This window comes from Perognathus longimembris, chromosome 15, assembly GCF_023159225.1.
Source record: "Perognathus longimembris pacificus isolate PPM17 chromosome 15, ASM2315922v1, whole genome shotgun sequence".
NCBI lineage: Eukaryota > Metazoa > Chordata > Mammalia > Rodentia > Heteromyidae > Perognathus > Perognathus longimembris.
Genome location: NC_063175.1, coordinates 18,509,800 through 18,524,164, shown reverse-complemented (window position 1 = coordinate 18,524,164; position 14,365 = coordinate 18,509,800). Strand labels below are relative to the sequence as shown.

General features: G+C 35.9%; 1 protein-coding gene across 7 annotated transcripts in view; it reads right to left on the bottom strand.

Annotated features, from left to right (window-relative positions):
* Greb1l (GREB1 like retinoic acid receptor coactivator) overlaps nucleotides 1-14,365 on the bottom strand; it is a 245,621-nt gene that overhangs the window by 68,115 nt on the left and 163,141 nt on the right. For all 7 annotated transcript variants that reach the window (XM_048363113.1, XM_048363116.1, XM_048363115.1 and 4 more), the window contains one exon: nucleotides 12,579-12,701. In XM_048363113.1, the coding sequence (XP_048219070.1) occupies nucleotides 12,579-12,701 (123 nt within the window). The remainder of the gene's footprint in view (nucleotides 1-12,578; nucleotides 12,702-14,365) is intronic.

The following is a 14,365-nucleotide window of genomic DNA, read 5'->3' as shown; positions in this document are numbered from 1 at the left end:
TTTCCTAAAATCATGTTTCTTGAGCTTGGGACACAATGAAATTCTTCCATCTGTGGCTTTGCAATTTTAATCAAGTTTAGGAAGTTTTGGGTCATTAAAACTTCAAATATGGCCTGGGGATATGGCCTAGTGGCAAAGTGCTCACCTCATATACATGAAGCCCTGGATTCAATTCCTCAGCACCACATATATACAGAAAAAGCCAGAAGTAGCACTGTGGCTCAAGTGGTAGAGTGCTAGCCTTGAGCAAAAAGAAGCCAGGGACAGTGCTCAGGCCCTGAGTTCAAGCCCCAGGACTGGCAAAAAACAAAAATAAAAGCACTTCAATCTTTTTTTGTTTTCCCAATCCTCATCCCTTCAGGCACTTAAATACTAGTATATTAGGTTGCTTGTATCTATCTGCCAGCTCACTGATATTATTGTTATTATTATTATCATTGTTGTTGATTGTGGAGCTTGACCTCAGGGCCTGGATGTTGTCTCCTAAGGTTAGCACTCTACCACTTAGAGCTACAGCTCCACTTCTGGTTTTCTGGTGGTTAATGGGAGATAAGAGTCTCACAGACTTTCCTGCCAGGGCTGGCTCTGAACTGTAATCCTGCAATCCTCAGATCTCAGCCTCCTGAGCAGCTAGGAATACAATCATGAGCCATCAGTGCCTGGCTGATATTCTTTTCATTAAAGAATTTTTTTTCTCTCTGGGTCCTATTGTTGATAGTTTTAAAACTAATCTTTTCTTTTGTAATGACTGTTGTTAATCTAGGGCTTGAACTCAGGGCCTGGGCACTGTCCCTCAGTCTCTCTGTGCTTAAGACTAGCACTCTACCATTTGAGCCACAGCGCCATTTCAGGCTTTTTCTGTTTATGTGATGCTCAGGAATCAAATCAAGGGCTTCATGCCTGCTAGGCAAGCATTCTACATTAAGCTACATTCCCAGCCCCTGACTCAATCTTATCCAGCATGTTTGTATTTTTTTAAATCTTAAGCATTATAGTGTTCATTTCTAAAAGTTTTACTTGAGATTTTAAAATAATCTTCCAAATCTACTTAATTAAAAATATATATAATGAGCAATAGAATCTGTTTTAGGATGGATGCGTGGATCAAGTGGTTAGAGTCTAGCAAATGCAGGGCCCTAAGTTCAAACGCTTATACCACAAACAAAACAAACCAAACCTTCAAAGCCTAAAAGAAACAAAACAAATAAAGGAAAAAAGCCTGTATTGATGTCCTCTGCTGATTCAAGCGTCTATGTCAGTTCTGAGTTGGTATGGACTGATCAATTAGTCTTCTAGATATCAGCTTTATCTTCCTGCCTGTTAGGATGCCTGGTCATATTGATTGGATATAAGGCATTGGTAATTTGACTTTATTGGGTGCTAGATATCCTTACAAATATTATTGAGCTTTCTTTTGGAATCCAGTTAAATTATTTGGAAATAATTTGATACTTAGGGGCAAAAAAAGAGGCAGTGGTTTCTAATATTTTGTTTCTATTACATTAAAGAAGGGCAAAACTGAACTATATTAGGGATATATACATAATGCATACATCTTGGGCACAGGAAAGGAGATGAAAATGGAGAAGGAGAGAAGGAGGCTACCAGCTTTTGGGAATATTTCTCTTCTGTTTTTTTTTTTTTTTTTTTTTTTTGGCCAGTCCTGGGCCTTGGACTCAGGGTCTGAGCACTGTCCCTGGCTTCTTCCCGCTCAAGGTTAGCACTCTGCCACTTGAGCCACAGCACCACTTCTGGCCGTTTTCTGTATATGTGGTGCTGGGGAATCGAACCTAGGGCCTCGTGTATCCGAGGCAGGCACTCTTGCCACTAGGCTATATCCCCAGCCCTCTCTTCTGTTTTTAGAATGTTTGTTTTTGTAATATTTTTAGGCAGGATTAGAGCAATATTCAGTTTAGAACTGTGTTCTTCATTATAAGGACTAGACCTTCCTAAGTAGTTTATCCAGTGTCCAATGGCTTAGTCTTTTTATGTCTGGCTGTCTGAAATAATCACTGTTCTTGGCTGTGTGAATGCTGTTCCTGTGGACTCCTGCAAATGATTTTTCCCCCCATACTGGGATTCAACTCAGGGCCTTATGCTTACTAGGCAAGTGCTCTACTTCTTAAGGTATACCCCACAACTTGTGCTTTTATTTTATTTTTGAGATAGGTCTTTGCTAACTTTTCTCAGGTTCACCTCAAACTCACAGTTCTCTTGTCTCTATTCTAGAGTAGTTGAGATTACAGGTATGTACCCCCAAGCCCAGGTTCAGATGATACTTTTTATCAGCCTAGAGTCTTTCTTTACATATAGGTACTAATTCCTTCTATTTTATTATAAGATTGACATGGTTTCAGAGATTTCAGATATATAGTGTCTTAAAAATTGTTTTTCACATGTTTTTATCTAGCATTTCTACTGTCTCAGGTAGGAGGGGAAGTTCAGTCCCCTTGCTCCATTTTGGCAGAGGAAAATGCTGAGCTAATCTGCTACAGAATTTGAACTTCAGTGCCCCCTCATTTGATTTCTTGCTTGTCTGCCCTTCACTCTTCTCTTGAAATCTGAGCATTTTTACAGAAGTTGAGGATGAGATCAATCTTAGTATCTCCATATCTTATTACTAAGTAATTGCATAATAAATTTGTTTACTTTTGAGCAGAGTATGTGTATTTTGGTTTTGTTATTTTCTAAGTGTAGATTGCAATTGTCCCCCTTAAGTCCTGGCTTTATTCCCACACATTTAAGGAATGCTGAAGGGAAGTCAATAAATTCAGACATTTTTCTGTTAGCATATACATTTAGTTTAACTGATAAATTTTGAATGTTTAACCTATGAAAAATGTCAAATAAGCTTAATGTTGTGGCCTACACCTGTGATTTTATCTATTCAGGAGGCTGAGATTGGGAGGATTACAGTTAGAGGCCAGCCTGGGGAAAATTTCAGAGATTCCACCTCAACCAATAAAGTATCTGGGCACAGTAGTATACCTCTGTATCCCTACTAATGAAGGAAGTATAAATTAAAAGATTGTGATCTAGGCTAGAATGAGACCCTATTTGAAAAATAATAAAAATCTAATTGGTGCTGTGGCTCAAGTGGTAAAGTGCCTGCCTAGCAAAGCCTTGAGTTTAAACCTAGTTATGCCAAAAATAAACAAAATAAAATTAAAAAACAGAATCAAAATGCTGAAATCTCACCTCTCCCACAAACCTTTGGTTTTTCTTTTTTTGTGCATACTTTTCTGGGTTTTTATCCATATTATCTCCAGACAGAATAAGTAAGTTCTAACACTACTTTTCTTATTTAATGAACTATTATTCATGTGGCTAAATAATGTTCATATTTATCTTATTCACATCTTCATTGTGTGTGTATGCTGTTTCTAAGATTGCATCTCCTTTTTAGTTACTATAAAGGGAATTTCAGTGAAAATCTTGACCTTCCTTTTTTTTGAGGGGGGTGTTTATTAAATGTTTTCATGCCAGGCTGTGACTAGACTCTAGGGACACAATCAAGAATTAAAACCAAGATACAAATCCTAACTTTCAAGAAATTTATAATATATAAAAAGAGGCTCCAGTTCTCAATATCTGATTATGTGTGGGCAAATCTGCCCAATGTGACCACATTTTGGAGAAGGAAATTGCTTTGATAAAGCATGAATTAAATATTAGTAAGGAACCAAGTTTGGAAAGACCTAGTAGAAGATCTTCTGATTACCGCATCTTCACTTCAAGGCTGTTCCAGGAAAAGGAAGAAAATTTAGGACAACTCTGAAGGACTCTTGGGGCGTGGAGAGGGGGGAGGGAAGCATGTCAGGCCCATTGGCTGAAGTCTGCATTCCTAGTTACTCAGTAGGCAGAGTTATCAGGAGACCATAGTTCAAGGCCAGTCCAGGCATAGAACTTTGAGAGATAACATCTCAGCCAATGGCTTGGCACAGTGGCACATGCCTGGCATCTCCAGCATCTGAGGAAGCATAAATGCCCATCCATGCTGGCCTGGACACAAAGTGAGAACTTACTTAGAAAATAACGCAAAATGCAAAAAAATGCTGGAGGTATGACTCAAGTGGTAGAGTACTTGCCTTACAAGCACTATCCCTGTGTTAGTCCCCAGTGCCCACAAGTTATCCAAGAAACACAACAAAACAAAGCTTTCTAAATGGATGACTATAGGGACAGAGGAGGTGTATGACAGGGTGGATGGAAAGAGCTAAGTAAGGAGGTGTGAACAGGATAGGGCTGGATTGGATGCGTATCATGGAGCACTTAGGAAACAAAAACGACACAGAGCTCTAAACTTGGTTTTATTTTTATCTCTCTCTCTCTCTCTCTCTCTCTCTCTCTCTCTATTTTTATACTGGTGGTGAGGCTTGAACTCAGGACTTCGTACTCCTGCTTAGCTTAGCTGTTTTGCTCAGGCTGATGCTCTACCACCTGAGTCATACCTCTAGTTCTGAGAGCTCTAAACTTGGAAGGCAAAGGCAAAGAGGGCAAGAGGAAGGAAATCTGACCTTCTGAGTTCTACTTAAGAGTTATTCCTGCTTCCTCCCCTCTTAGAGTACAAAACCATCTGGGGGCAACACTGGAACCTTACTATAGCAGGGGACAGAACACCATCATGGCACAGCTGCTTCCTGGCTGCCACCAGGTGAGCAGCTATGTTCCAGCATGCACTCCCCACCAAGATGTTCTGTCTAGCCATTTGTGGGCCCCAAAGCCAAAGCCAAGTGATCATGTACTTAAACTGCAAACCAAAATATACCTTTCCCCTTTATAAGTTGGTTATTTTGGCAATGCAAAGCTGAGTAGCACATCACCATCCAAGTCAAGGGGAAATGCAAAACTGAAACAGTGTTATCAACCAGTAGCTTTCTTTCTCCTCTTCCCTATTCCATCTCCACCCTCTGCCCAGAATTGATCACTGTTCTGTTTATGCATCCTTAAAATAGTTTAAGTTTGCCTTTTTTGAATGTAATAGAAATGAAACAATATTGGATAGAATCATGTATGAATTACTTTTGTGTATATGTATAGAATCTTTTTATGAATTGCTATTGTGTGTTTACTGACACTTGAACCCAGGGCTTCACATTCTTGCTTGCATTTTTCATTCAAGGCTGACTACCACTTGAGTCATCTCCATTTTTAGCTTTTTACTGTTTAATTGGAGATAAGAGTCTCTCAGACTTTTATACCCTGGCTGGCTTCAAATTACAATTCTCAGATCTCAGCCTCTTGAGTAGGAAGAAGTATAGGTGTGAGCTAGTAGTCACTGGCGATGAATAGCTTTTTTTGGTTCACCCAAAAACCTCATCTTTTGCACTGAATATGAGCATTTGTTTGTTTTTATTGCATGTGCACATTTGGCATGTTTACAATAGTATCTCGTACTTTCAATGTAATAATACAATTACCAAGGTAATGAATCATTTTTTCATGTATTTTGTGGCTATTTGGGTTTTCTATTTTGTGCCTGCTGATGTCTTTGTTCATTTTTTCTATTGATGTCTATTTTTCTGATTAGTTCACAGGCATTCTTCATAGTTCTTGATACTGATCTTCTGTTAATTTTATTTCTTTTTCTTTTCTTTTATAATCAACATTTTTGTTCTGATCCTGACCATATCCTTCCTGATCCTGAAGTTATGAATAGTAGTCCACAGTATCTTCCAAAAGCTTGATAATTTTGCCTCTCATATTTAGACCTTACAGTTCTCTTTCTCTTTCCCTTCCTTCCCTTCAACCTGCCTCCTGTCCTCCCTCCTTACTTCCTTTCTTCCTTTCTCTTCCTCCTTCCCTCCTATTCTTCCTCCTTCTCTCTCTTTCTCACTTCCTTTCCACACAGAGTATCCTATTTCTGAATACCATTTATTGAAAGGTTCAAATGATCTCCAAGTAAACCCATTTAGTCTGAACTATACAAAGTTACATGAATCTGGTTTTGGACTTGTTATTGTGTTCTGATGCTGTGTCTATTTTTGTGCCAACTTTACCTGATCTTTATTAACAAAGCTTTCTAGGCTTGACATATGGTGGGGAAGCTCTCTGATTTGTTGTTATTGTTTCTTCTCTAATAACACAAGCTGTAATAATAGTGAGGAAGATATATTACTTTGAACCTATGAGAAGAAAATCCTACCACATGGACAATATCTATGACTCTGATAACAGGGTCAGCTTCATTAGGTGTTGAAGACATAGTACAATGCATAGGAACTGTGACACGTGTGTGTGTGTGTGCGTGTGCATGCACACATGCAGGTGCAAGGGCACATATGCACATGCATGCAGCAGTACTGGGGCTTGAATTCAAGGCTAGAGCTGTCTCTTTGCTTTTTCACTCAATGCCAGCACTCTACAATGTTAGTCACAGCTCTACTTTTGACTTTTTGGTGGTTAGAGGCTGGCTTTGAAAAATGATCCTGAGATCTCAGCCTCCTGAGTAGCCAGGATTACAGGTGTGAGCCATCAGTACCCAGCTCTATGACACTTTTAGAGATCGTGAAAATGTTCTAATTTACTATAAAATCAGAAGGAAAAAAATGAAGAATGTGTTTTGTTTTGCTTTACTTTGCTTTGTTTTCAGTGCTGAGGATCAGCCTAGGGTAATATATATGCTAGGCAAGCAGTTTATCCCTGAGGTTCTTCTCCACCAAGAAAGCATTTTGATATTTAATTTATTATTAATTAATTATTAAATTTTGTTGATTGTGGGGCTTGAGCTCAGGACTCTTTTTGTTCAAGGCTAGTATCCTACCACTTTGAGCCACAGTGCTACTTCTGGTATCCTGGTGGTTAATGGGAGATAAAGAGTCTCATGGACTTTCCATGCCTGGGCTGGCTTTGAACTGTAATCGTCAGATCACAGCCTCCTGAGTAGCTAGGATTATAGGCATGCACCACTGGTGCCTGGTTTTGATATTTAATTTTAACAGACTTATCCCTCCCCTCCCCCTGCCCCAGTACTAGGGATTGAACTCTGTGGCTCTTGAATGTTAGGCAAGTGCTCTACCACTTTAGCCACATACCCCTAGCTCTTTGATGTGGGTACTTTCTTTTTGAGATAGGGTCTTGGTAATTTTGCTCAGTCTGGTCTCCTATTTGCCATCCTCCTGCCTGTCTCCTGAATAGCTGAGTTTAAAGATGTGAATCAGCACACTCAGCTAGCAGATTCATCTTTATACCTATATTGTCATAAAACCTAATTTCAAACTTTTCCTATGGAGAAGTGTTCCACATAGGCAAAAGTACTGAGTCCTCTCCCAAAGCCACATAATAGCCCTTCCTTCCTGATAGAATTTTCTTATTTGAAGTTATTCTATCAGTTATAGAATTGGAGTTCATGTAGCTCTTCCCTGCCCTCCTCTACAAGCCAGGAAACAAAAATATGTGCTTCCCTATTGGTAGACAAACATACTATCTTTGTTAGAAAAATAGTACACACAGTAAACTAATAATACCCCAGTGCTGACTTAAGTTTAAATAAAAATGGAATTCAAGAAATATCTATTATTAGGCATTTGCCAGGAAATTGGGGATACGGAGATAAATAAAATGAACATACAGTTGCTAGCATATAAGAGAATATAGATGATTAACAATCATAATGGTTAGCAATACTATACAAGTCAAAATATGGTGGTAAGTCTATTAGTTTTTTCTTAATAAAAAACAAAGCAAGTATTGTTAATTTCAGTTTTGCTAATAAGAAACCAAAGAATCAACCAATGTAATGGTGTTTTCCAGGCCTGAGCCAATGTACATCAAGTGTAGGGTTGGATGGAAGGACTTGGATGACAGTCCTGGTCTGAGACAGTGCTCACCCATACATGATACTGAACTGAAAGAGTAACACCCTACCACAAAGGGTCATGCATTTTCTCACAATAGCTCTTTAATTAATTTTTTTATGGCTTTCTTTGTATATACATAAAAATACTCATTTCACCAGCTAATGCAACCATAAATCAGTTTTAGAATATTTTCATACCTCGAGTAAGGACTTCAAGTCCATTTTCTGTTTATCTTAATTTCTACCTGCTGCCCAGATAAGAACTAATGTACTTCCTTTCTTTATAAATTTGCTTTAACTGCATGGTTCATATAAATACAATCATATACTATCTGAACGCTTTTGTCTGGTTTCTTTCACACAGCATACTATTTTAAGAATTCACTAGTAATGTAGAATGTGTTTATATTTTGTTGTTGCTGAGTGATATTCCATTGCATCAACATACAATATTTGGCTATCCATTAACAAGTTGATCAACATTTATTTCTAGTTTTGAATGTAATGAGTAAAGTTGCTAAAATATTTACAGGCACACTTTTGTGAGGATATTGTTTTTTTATTTCTATTAGATAAATGCCCAAGAATGGAATTGGTGGGCTTTATAATAGTATTGTATTTAACTTTTTGAGAAACTGCCAAGCTGGATTCAAAAGCAGATGTACCAGAACATTCCTGATAGCAATGTGTGAAGGTTCTAAGACACTAGCTATTGCCTGACTTTTGTACTCAAGTTATTCTATTGGGTGTGAAGTAGTATTTCATTATAATTTTGATTTGCATTTTCCTGATGACTAGTGATGTTGGGATTTCATGTGTTTATTTGCCATTTGTATATATTCTTGGAAGAAATGTCTATTCAAAAATCTTTTGCCAATGTTTTGATTGGGTTGCTAGTTATTTTCTTATCAGGTTATAAGTGTTCTTTTAAAATAAATTATAGATATTAATGCATTTTAGATATGTAACTTATATGCCTAAAGATGTATTTTGCAATTATTTTTCCAATGTAGTTTGTTTTTTCTTTTTCTTTAAAAAATTAATTGCTTAATTATTATTCTAGGTGGCACTGGAACTGAATCTATGGCATCATGCTTGCTATCAGTCACTTTACCACTTGAGCCATTCCTCTAGTGTATTTTTTTCCCTTACTTAGCAATATATTCTGAAATACATGTTTTAAATTTTGACAAGACCCATTTGATCAATTTTTGTATGATTATATTTCCTTATATTTGTAGTCAGTTGATTTTTGACAAGTGACATTTACTGGTAAACAGACAAGTGACATTTACTGGTAAACAGATACTCTGTTCAATAAATAGTCTGGAACAATTGGATTTACACATGCATAAAAGATGGGCTTAGAGTCTTATTGCATGCTACGCACAAAAATGAACTCAAAATGGCTTCTGAACTAAACTATAAGAGCTACAATACTAAAGCCCTTAGAAGGAAACAGGAAGTTTTAAGACTTTGGTTGGACAAAAATATTTTTTTTATTTATTTATTTATTTTTGCTACAGTATCTCACTCTACAGGACAGGGGCTGGCTCCAAACTCTCACTCCTGTCTCAGCTACCTGAAAAACTGGGATTACATGTGTTTGCCAAAATGCTTGGCATTTTTCTATTTACTCTTGAATCCTTACCCTTATTAAACTGTGTGTCTAGATGTGTGTAATATATATGTACATACAGATAATACAAATAGGTAAAGACATAAAGAGTTCTAATAAGCAAATGATAAAATAAGTTACTGAGATTGGTGACCAAAATTTGAATTATCAAAAAATATTGAACAATCAAAAAATGTTGGAAGCAATTAAGAAAGGAATAAGTGGCATGCCAATAAGCATAGCACATTCTAGAGCTTGGCAAATGGAACTCAAGATAAAAACTGCCAGTGGAAAGTTAATCACTTCTTCAAATTCTGTGAAATGTGTGTACTTAACTTTCAGGCTGTCCATTGATTACAGGCAGTCACTGACTGCAGATTAAGAGTAAGGAGAAGATAATCTCCTATAGAAAGGTGAATCTTACAGTTAGATGCTACATACCCTAAATGTTGCATAATATTGCCATAGTGGCACCACAAGAAATTCTTTTTATTTTTTTTTAAAGAAGACATTTGCATTTTATTGTCTGTCAAAACTGCTCTGAACACTTGAAACTAAAGACCTAGCTACATTGTATTTCCAGACAATTTGAGGATAGTGACCATAGCAAGGGAGGAGCAATTTCTCACTTGAGAATGTACAGGAAGAAAAAGTATTTCTTGAATATTTTGTCTATATTTTAAAATTTATTAGCATAATTAATTGTACAAAGCGTTTCATTCTGATATTTACAACATTTGTATGATATACTTTGATCAAATTCACAGTTATATTACTCTTTCCAACCTTCCTTCCCTTTATGAGCTCCTTTTTTGCTATTGTGTATGTATAAAATATATATGTATATATGTATAGATTATATATATATATATAATTTGTAGTATTCACCCCTTGCCCTACCCATTCTATCTCTCCTCCTTTAAAAAAAATTCCTCCTTACAATCATGTCACATTGTTGTTTTTTTCCAACTCTGCATTCTGCATATTACCAAAAGCATGGTGTATTTGTCTTTCCGAGCTACCACAAGAAATTCTTAAAGCTAGTTTACATTTAACACGTGTTAGAAATAGTTATTGTTCATAGAAAAAGTTATTGTCCATGTACCTATAAACATAAATTTATTAAGGTGAAAGTTTTAGATACAAAACCTTACTTAGTAAATTCTCTAGATTGCACCTAAAATTGTTAATAACTAATTTCATGGTCAGTTACTTCTTATGCTTCCACAAGAAACATGCAAGAATGTTAGACTAATCCTTGGCCACTTTTGTTCACTGTGAGTCAGTCAGTGACCTTCTCTCCTTCTCTTGCCTCTGTCTCTTCATGGCTGAGGAGGCCTGAATGTTTCTAAAAGCCCAACTTCCTCTTTCAGAAAAAAAATATTTTCAGTATATATTTCCTGGTATGACTAAAATTATGTTACTAGATATTGACATTTAATAACTTTTCATTATTTCCAAGTACAACTTGTTATTTAATACAACCATCTTTCTCTCTTAGGAAAGCTAACATATTTGGTTGCTATTTAATCTCCTCTATTTAAAAGTGGTTTTTAAATCATTGAAGTTGTCAATCCAGTACAGGAGCCCTGCCTTATAGCATCTGATAGAATTCTTAGAACATAATGAATACTTGGTACAATTTGTTCAAATGAACCAAACATTAATTTTTTATACTGCAGTTTAAGTTATAGATCCATGACTTAGTGAAAGATAGGGGAATCCATCAAAATAATAAAATAATATTCTGAGAGACAAGTAGTTATGTCATCAATGTAATAAAGACTAATCTTAGAATGCCAAGAGCCAAATGCCATATGTTTTGCTTTTGAATACCTAGTGACATGATGTTCTTTCATTTCTTCTAATGAGAAATGATCTCTCCTCTTACAGGCTCTATCTACATCTTCTGAAACAGCTTAACAAACATTTTTTATTCAGAATATGGTTTAGTGAATGCAGGCAAATAGTGAGAAGTGCTACAAATAAAATTATCCTGTTTATTCTTGCATTATTGCCAACTTATTCATCTTAAAAAAAAAACCATCAATCAATTTACTAGCTCATCAGAAACCCACACAAAATTGAAAGCTGTATGCTTCTTTTTGAGTAGTGGTTGAGTGGATACTGGGAAAGCATGTATAAAGTTATAAAGCATTTATAAAGTTTGCATCTCACATGGGTAAAATGGTATAAAAATGAGACAAAACAAAACAAGCAAGCTGAAAATATAATATATAAATTCTTTTAAAACACTTTCCTTGCCTAAAGTACAGTTGTTCAGATTCTGAATAATTTTCTCAATAGCTATCTGCTGTGCTCCTCTTTCCAATTACAATTCCCCAGTTGCCAGACACCTGGAGCCAGCCAGTCCCACCTGGAGTCTTTTCCTGACCTCAGGGTATAGATCAGGGCTCCCCACTGGAAGAATTTTTTTTAGAAGCCTTGAACTAGTAGCTAATCTGCTTGGTATCAGATCAGCCATTCTGCAGTCAGGCTCTGATAGGTAAACTGGTTTCAGGCACTAAAATTTTATCTGGTTATATGTAACCAAGCCCTTTTATTGTACTATTAGAAACTAGATTCTGGATTTATACGTTGAGTTTCAGAATCCTACCTGAGTGCCTTGCTTTTTATCCCTCCCCTCCACTTTTTTTTTTTTTTTAAGACAGGGTCTTACTATGAGCATTATTATAGGCATTGTATTATGGGTTTAGGCTGTAATAACACGCTGGGCTTAGGACCTTCCTTTGACTCTAGGTAGTTTACTACTCCCTTTAATACTCTGTGGGCTCAGCTTGAGTCTTATCCTGGGAGTCCAGTATGTTCCACTTGATAGCTGTGATGTCTGAATTTCCACTTATTGCCTATGGTCAGACCCCTATAGTATCATATCCTATGGTTGAGGTTAGTTTCCTACCAATGGTCAGTTCCTGTTTCTGTCCCCTGTCTACCACTAGTGAAACCAACAGGACTTGAGTCCTGTTCATCTAAAGACTGAGTTCTAATTCTAATAAGAAACTCAAATAATATTTGTTTGGACTTGAGTCCTGGTCATCTCACTGCTAAATTCTAGTTTTAATAGCAACGTAAGTAATATCTTAATTGTAGAATATCTCTATTCAAACCAACCCATAAATGACATAAGAAAATGCCTCATACCTGTTTGAGTGAATCCTGTTTTGTATCCGTTAGCTGTTCCATTTTCTGGGGTCATAGTTGATGACACAGAAGAGTTTGGTTTAATAGAATGACAAGTAGCAGAGGATTGTCGGCTTCTACATTCTGGAAAGAAATAAAAACCACATTACACGAACAGGCCAATATTCTGTTTAAACAAGTAATGGAGACATGATCCATAAAATCTCTTAAACAAGTAGCTACTCTTTAGGTAGCAGTGACTTCCTTTATGAGATATCACCTTCCCCCTAACGCTGACTCCAAATAGTATAGAATGTTCAGCTAGTGAGGACTGTTGTTCCTAGGACCAGATGTCACGCTTGGAAGGCAAAAAACAATCAGACCTTTGTTTCCCACAGATTAGTCCTCAGGGGGAAAATACTCATAACCAATGTAGCTGTGTTAGTTTTATGGGTACGATAGAGGCTGAAATATCAATAATTTATACAAACTTGATAAGCTTTTCAAATATTAGCTAACCTCCTGCCTAGAATTTAAGTGTAGAACAGTAACCTTGAGTCTGTCTAATCTGCCTTCAATTTTTTCTACTCAGTCTTAATTTATGTTCACATACAGAAGTAATAAAAATGTAAAGAAGATTTTATTTATTTATTTTTTAAAAATGTAATTGTAAAGAAGATTTTTAAAAGTTATAAATTCTTAATGTTTTCCTTTCTTCTTAAAAGAAATAACAGGCAATATTTAAACTGATTACTAATCATGCACTTGAAAATTTCATATTAAGTATCTGTTGTTGGTAGGACACTGATATAATATTTAACAACTCTTTGTACTGATTTAGGTCAATAATGAGTACTCTAACAGCCTATTGGACCATTTGTTCCAATTAAATTATATTATTCTCAAAAAGTAGCATGTGAAATGGAAGTATACAAATGATTGCAAATGACCAAGTTAATATTAGAGCGTTCTATGAAGTTTTCAAATTTGCAAGAGGTAAAGGCAGTCTTCTCAAGTGCTTCAATAAAAAGCTGCTGTATTTTGGTCTAAAAACTCCAGGTTATATGTATTATATGCACACACACACACACACACACACACACACACACACATATATATATATATATACACATTGATATCATGTGAATATATATATATATATATATATTCCAGTTCCAAAATAGCAACTTCTATATACATGGGATTTCTTAAGCAATTTTTTTTTTACTGGAAAGATAATTCTGTTTGAATTTCAAGAAGTTAAATATATTTTATGTAACCAGAATAAAAACTCCAAGAAGTTAAAAGGTAGAGAGGTGATAGTGGCCTTGTTTCTACTCTTGAATTAGGGTTTATGATATTCAAAATTATTTTCCTAGAGGAAAAACCCTCAGACTTTATTAAGAAAGTCATATATAATTCACCAAGTTTATGAGTCAGTAGTTGCAAGATCCAAGTTTTGATGACACCTTGCTTGGAACACAGATACATTTCCTAAGGAATTACATAAATGTTACTTTAAATGCAAGCAAGAGTAATTACATTGAAGGACTCAAGAGACAAATATGTTGCAATTTGGATTTTACTCTGCTATTTTTTTTTGTGGTCAGATAACAGTCATACTTAGACACAAACAGAAACATTATAAAATTATTTTAAAATCTCAGCATCTCAGAAAGTGCTGAGTAAATGCATTACATTGAATGCAACAATGTACAGATGTTGCAGCAGTTCCTATGAAGATGTGAAATTTCAATTGGATTTGTTTGTATGAATAAGTTAGGTTTTTTCTAATTTAAAAGGACCAA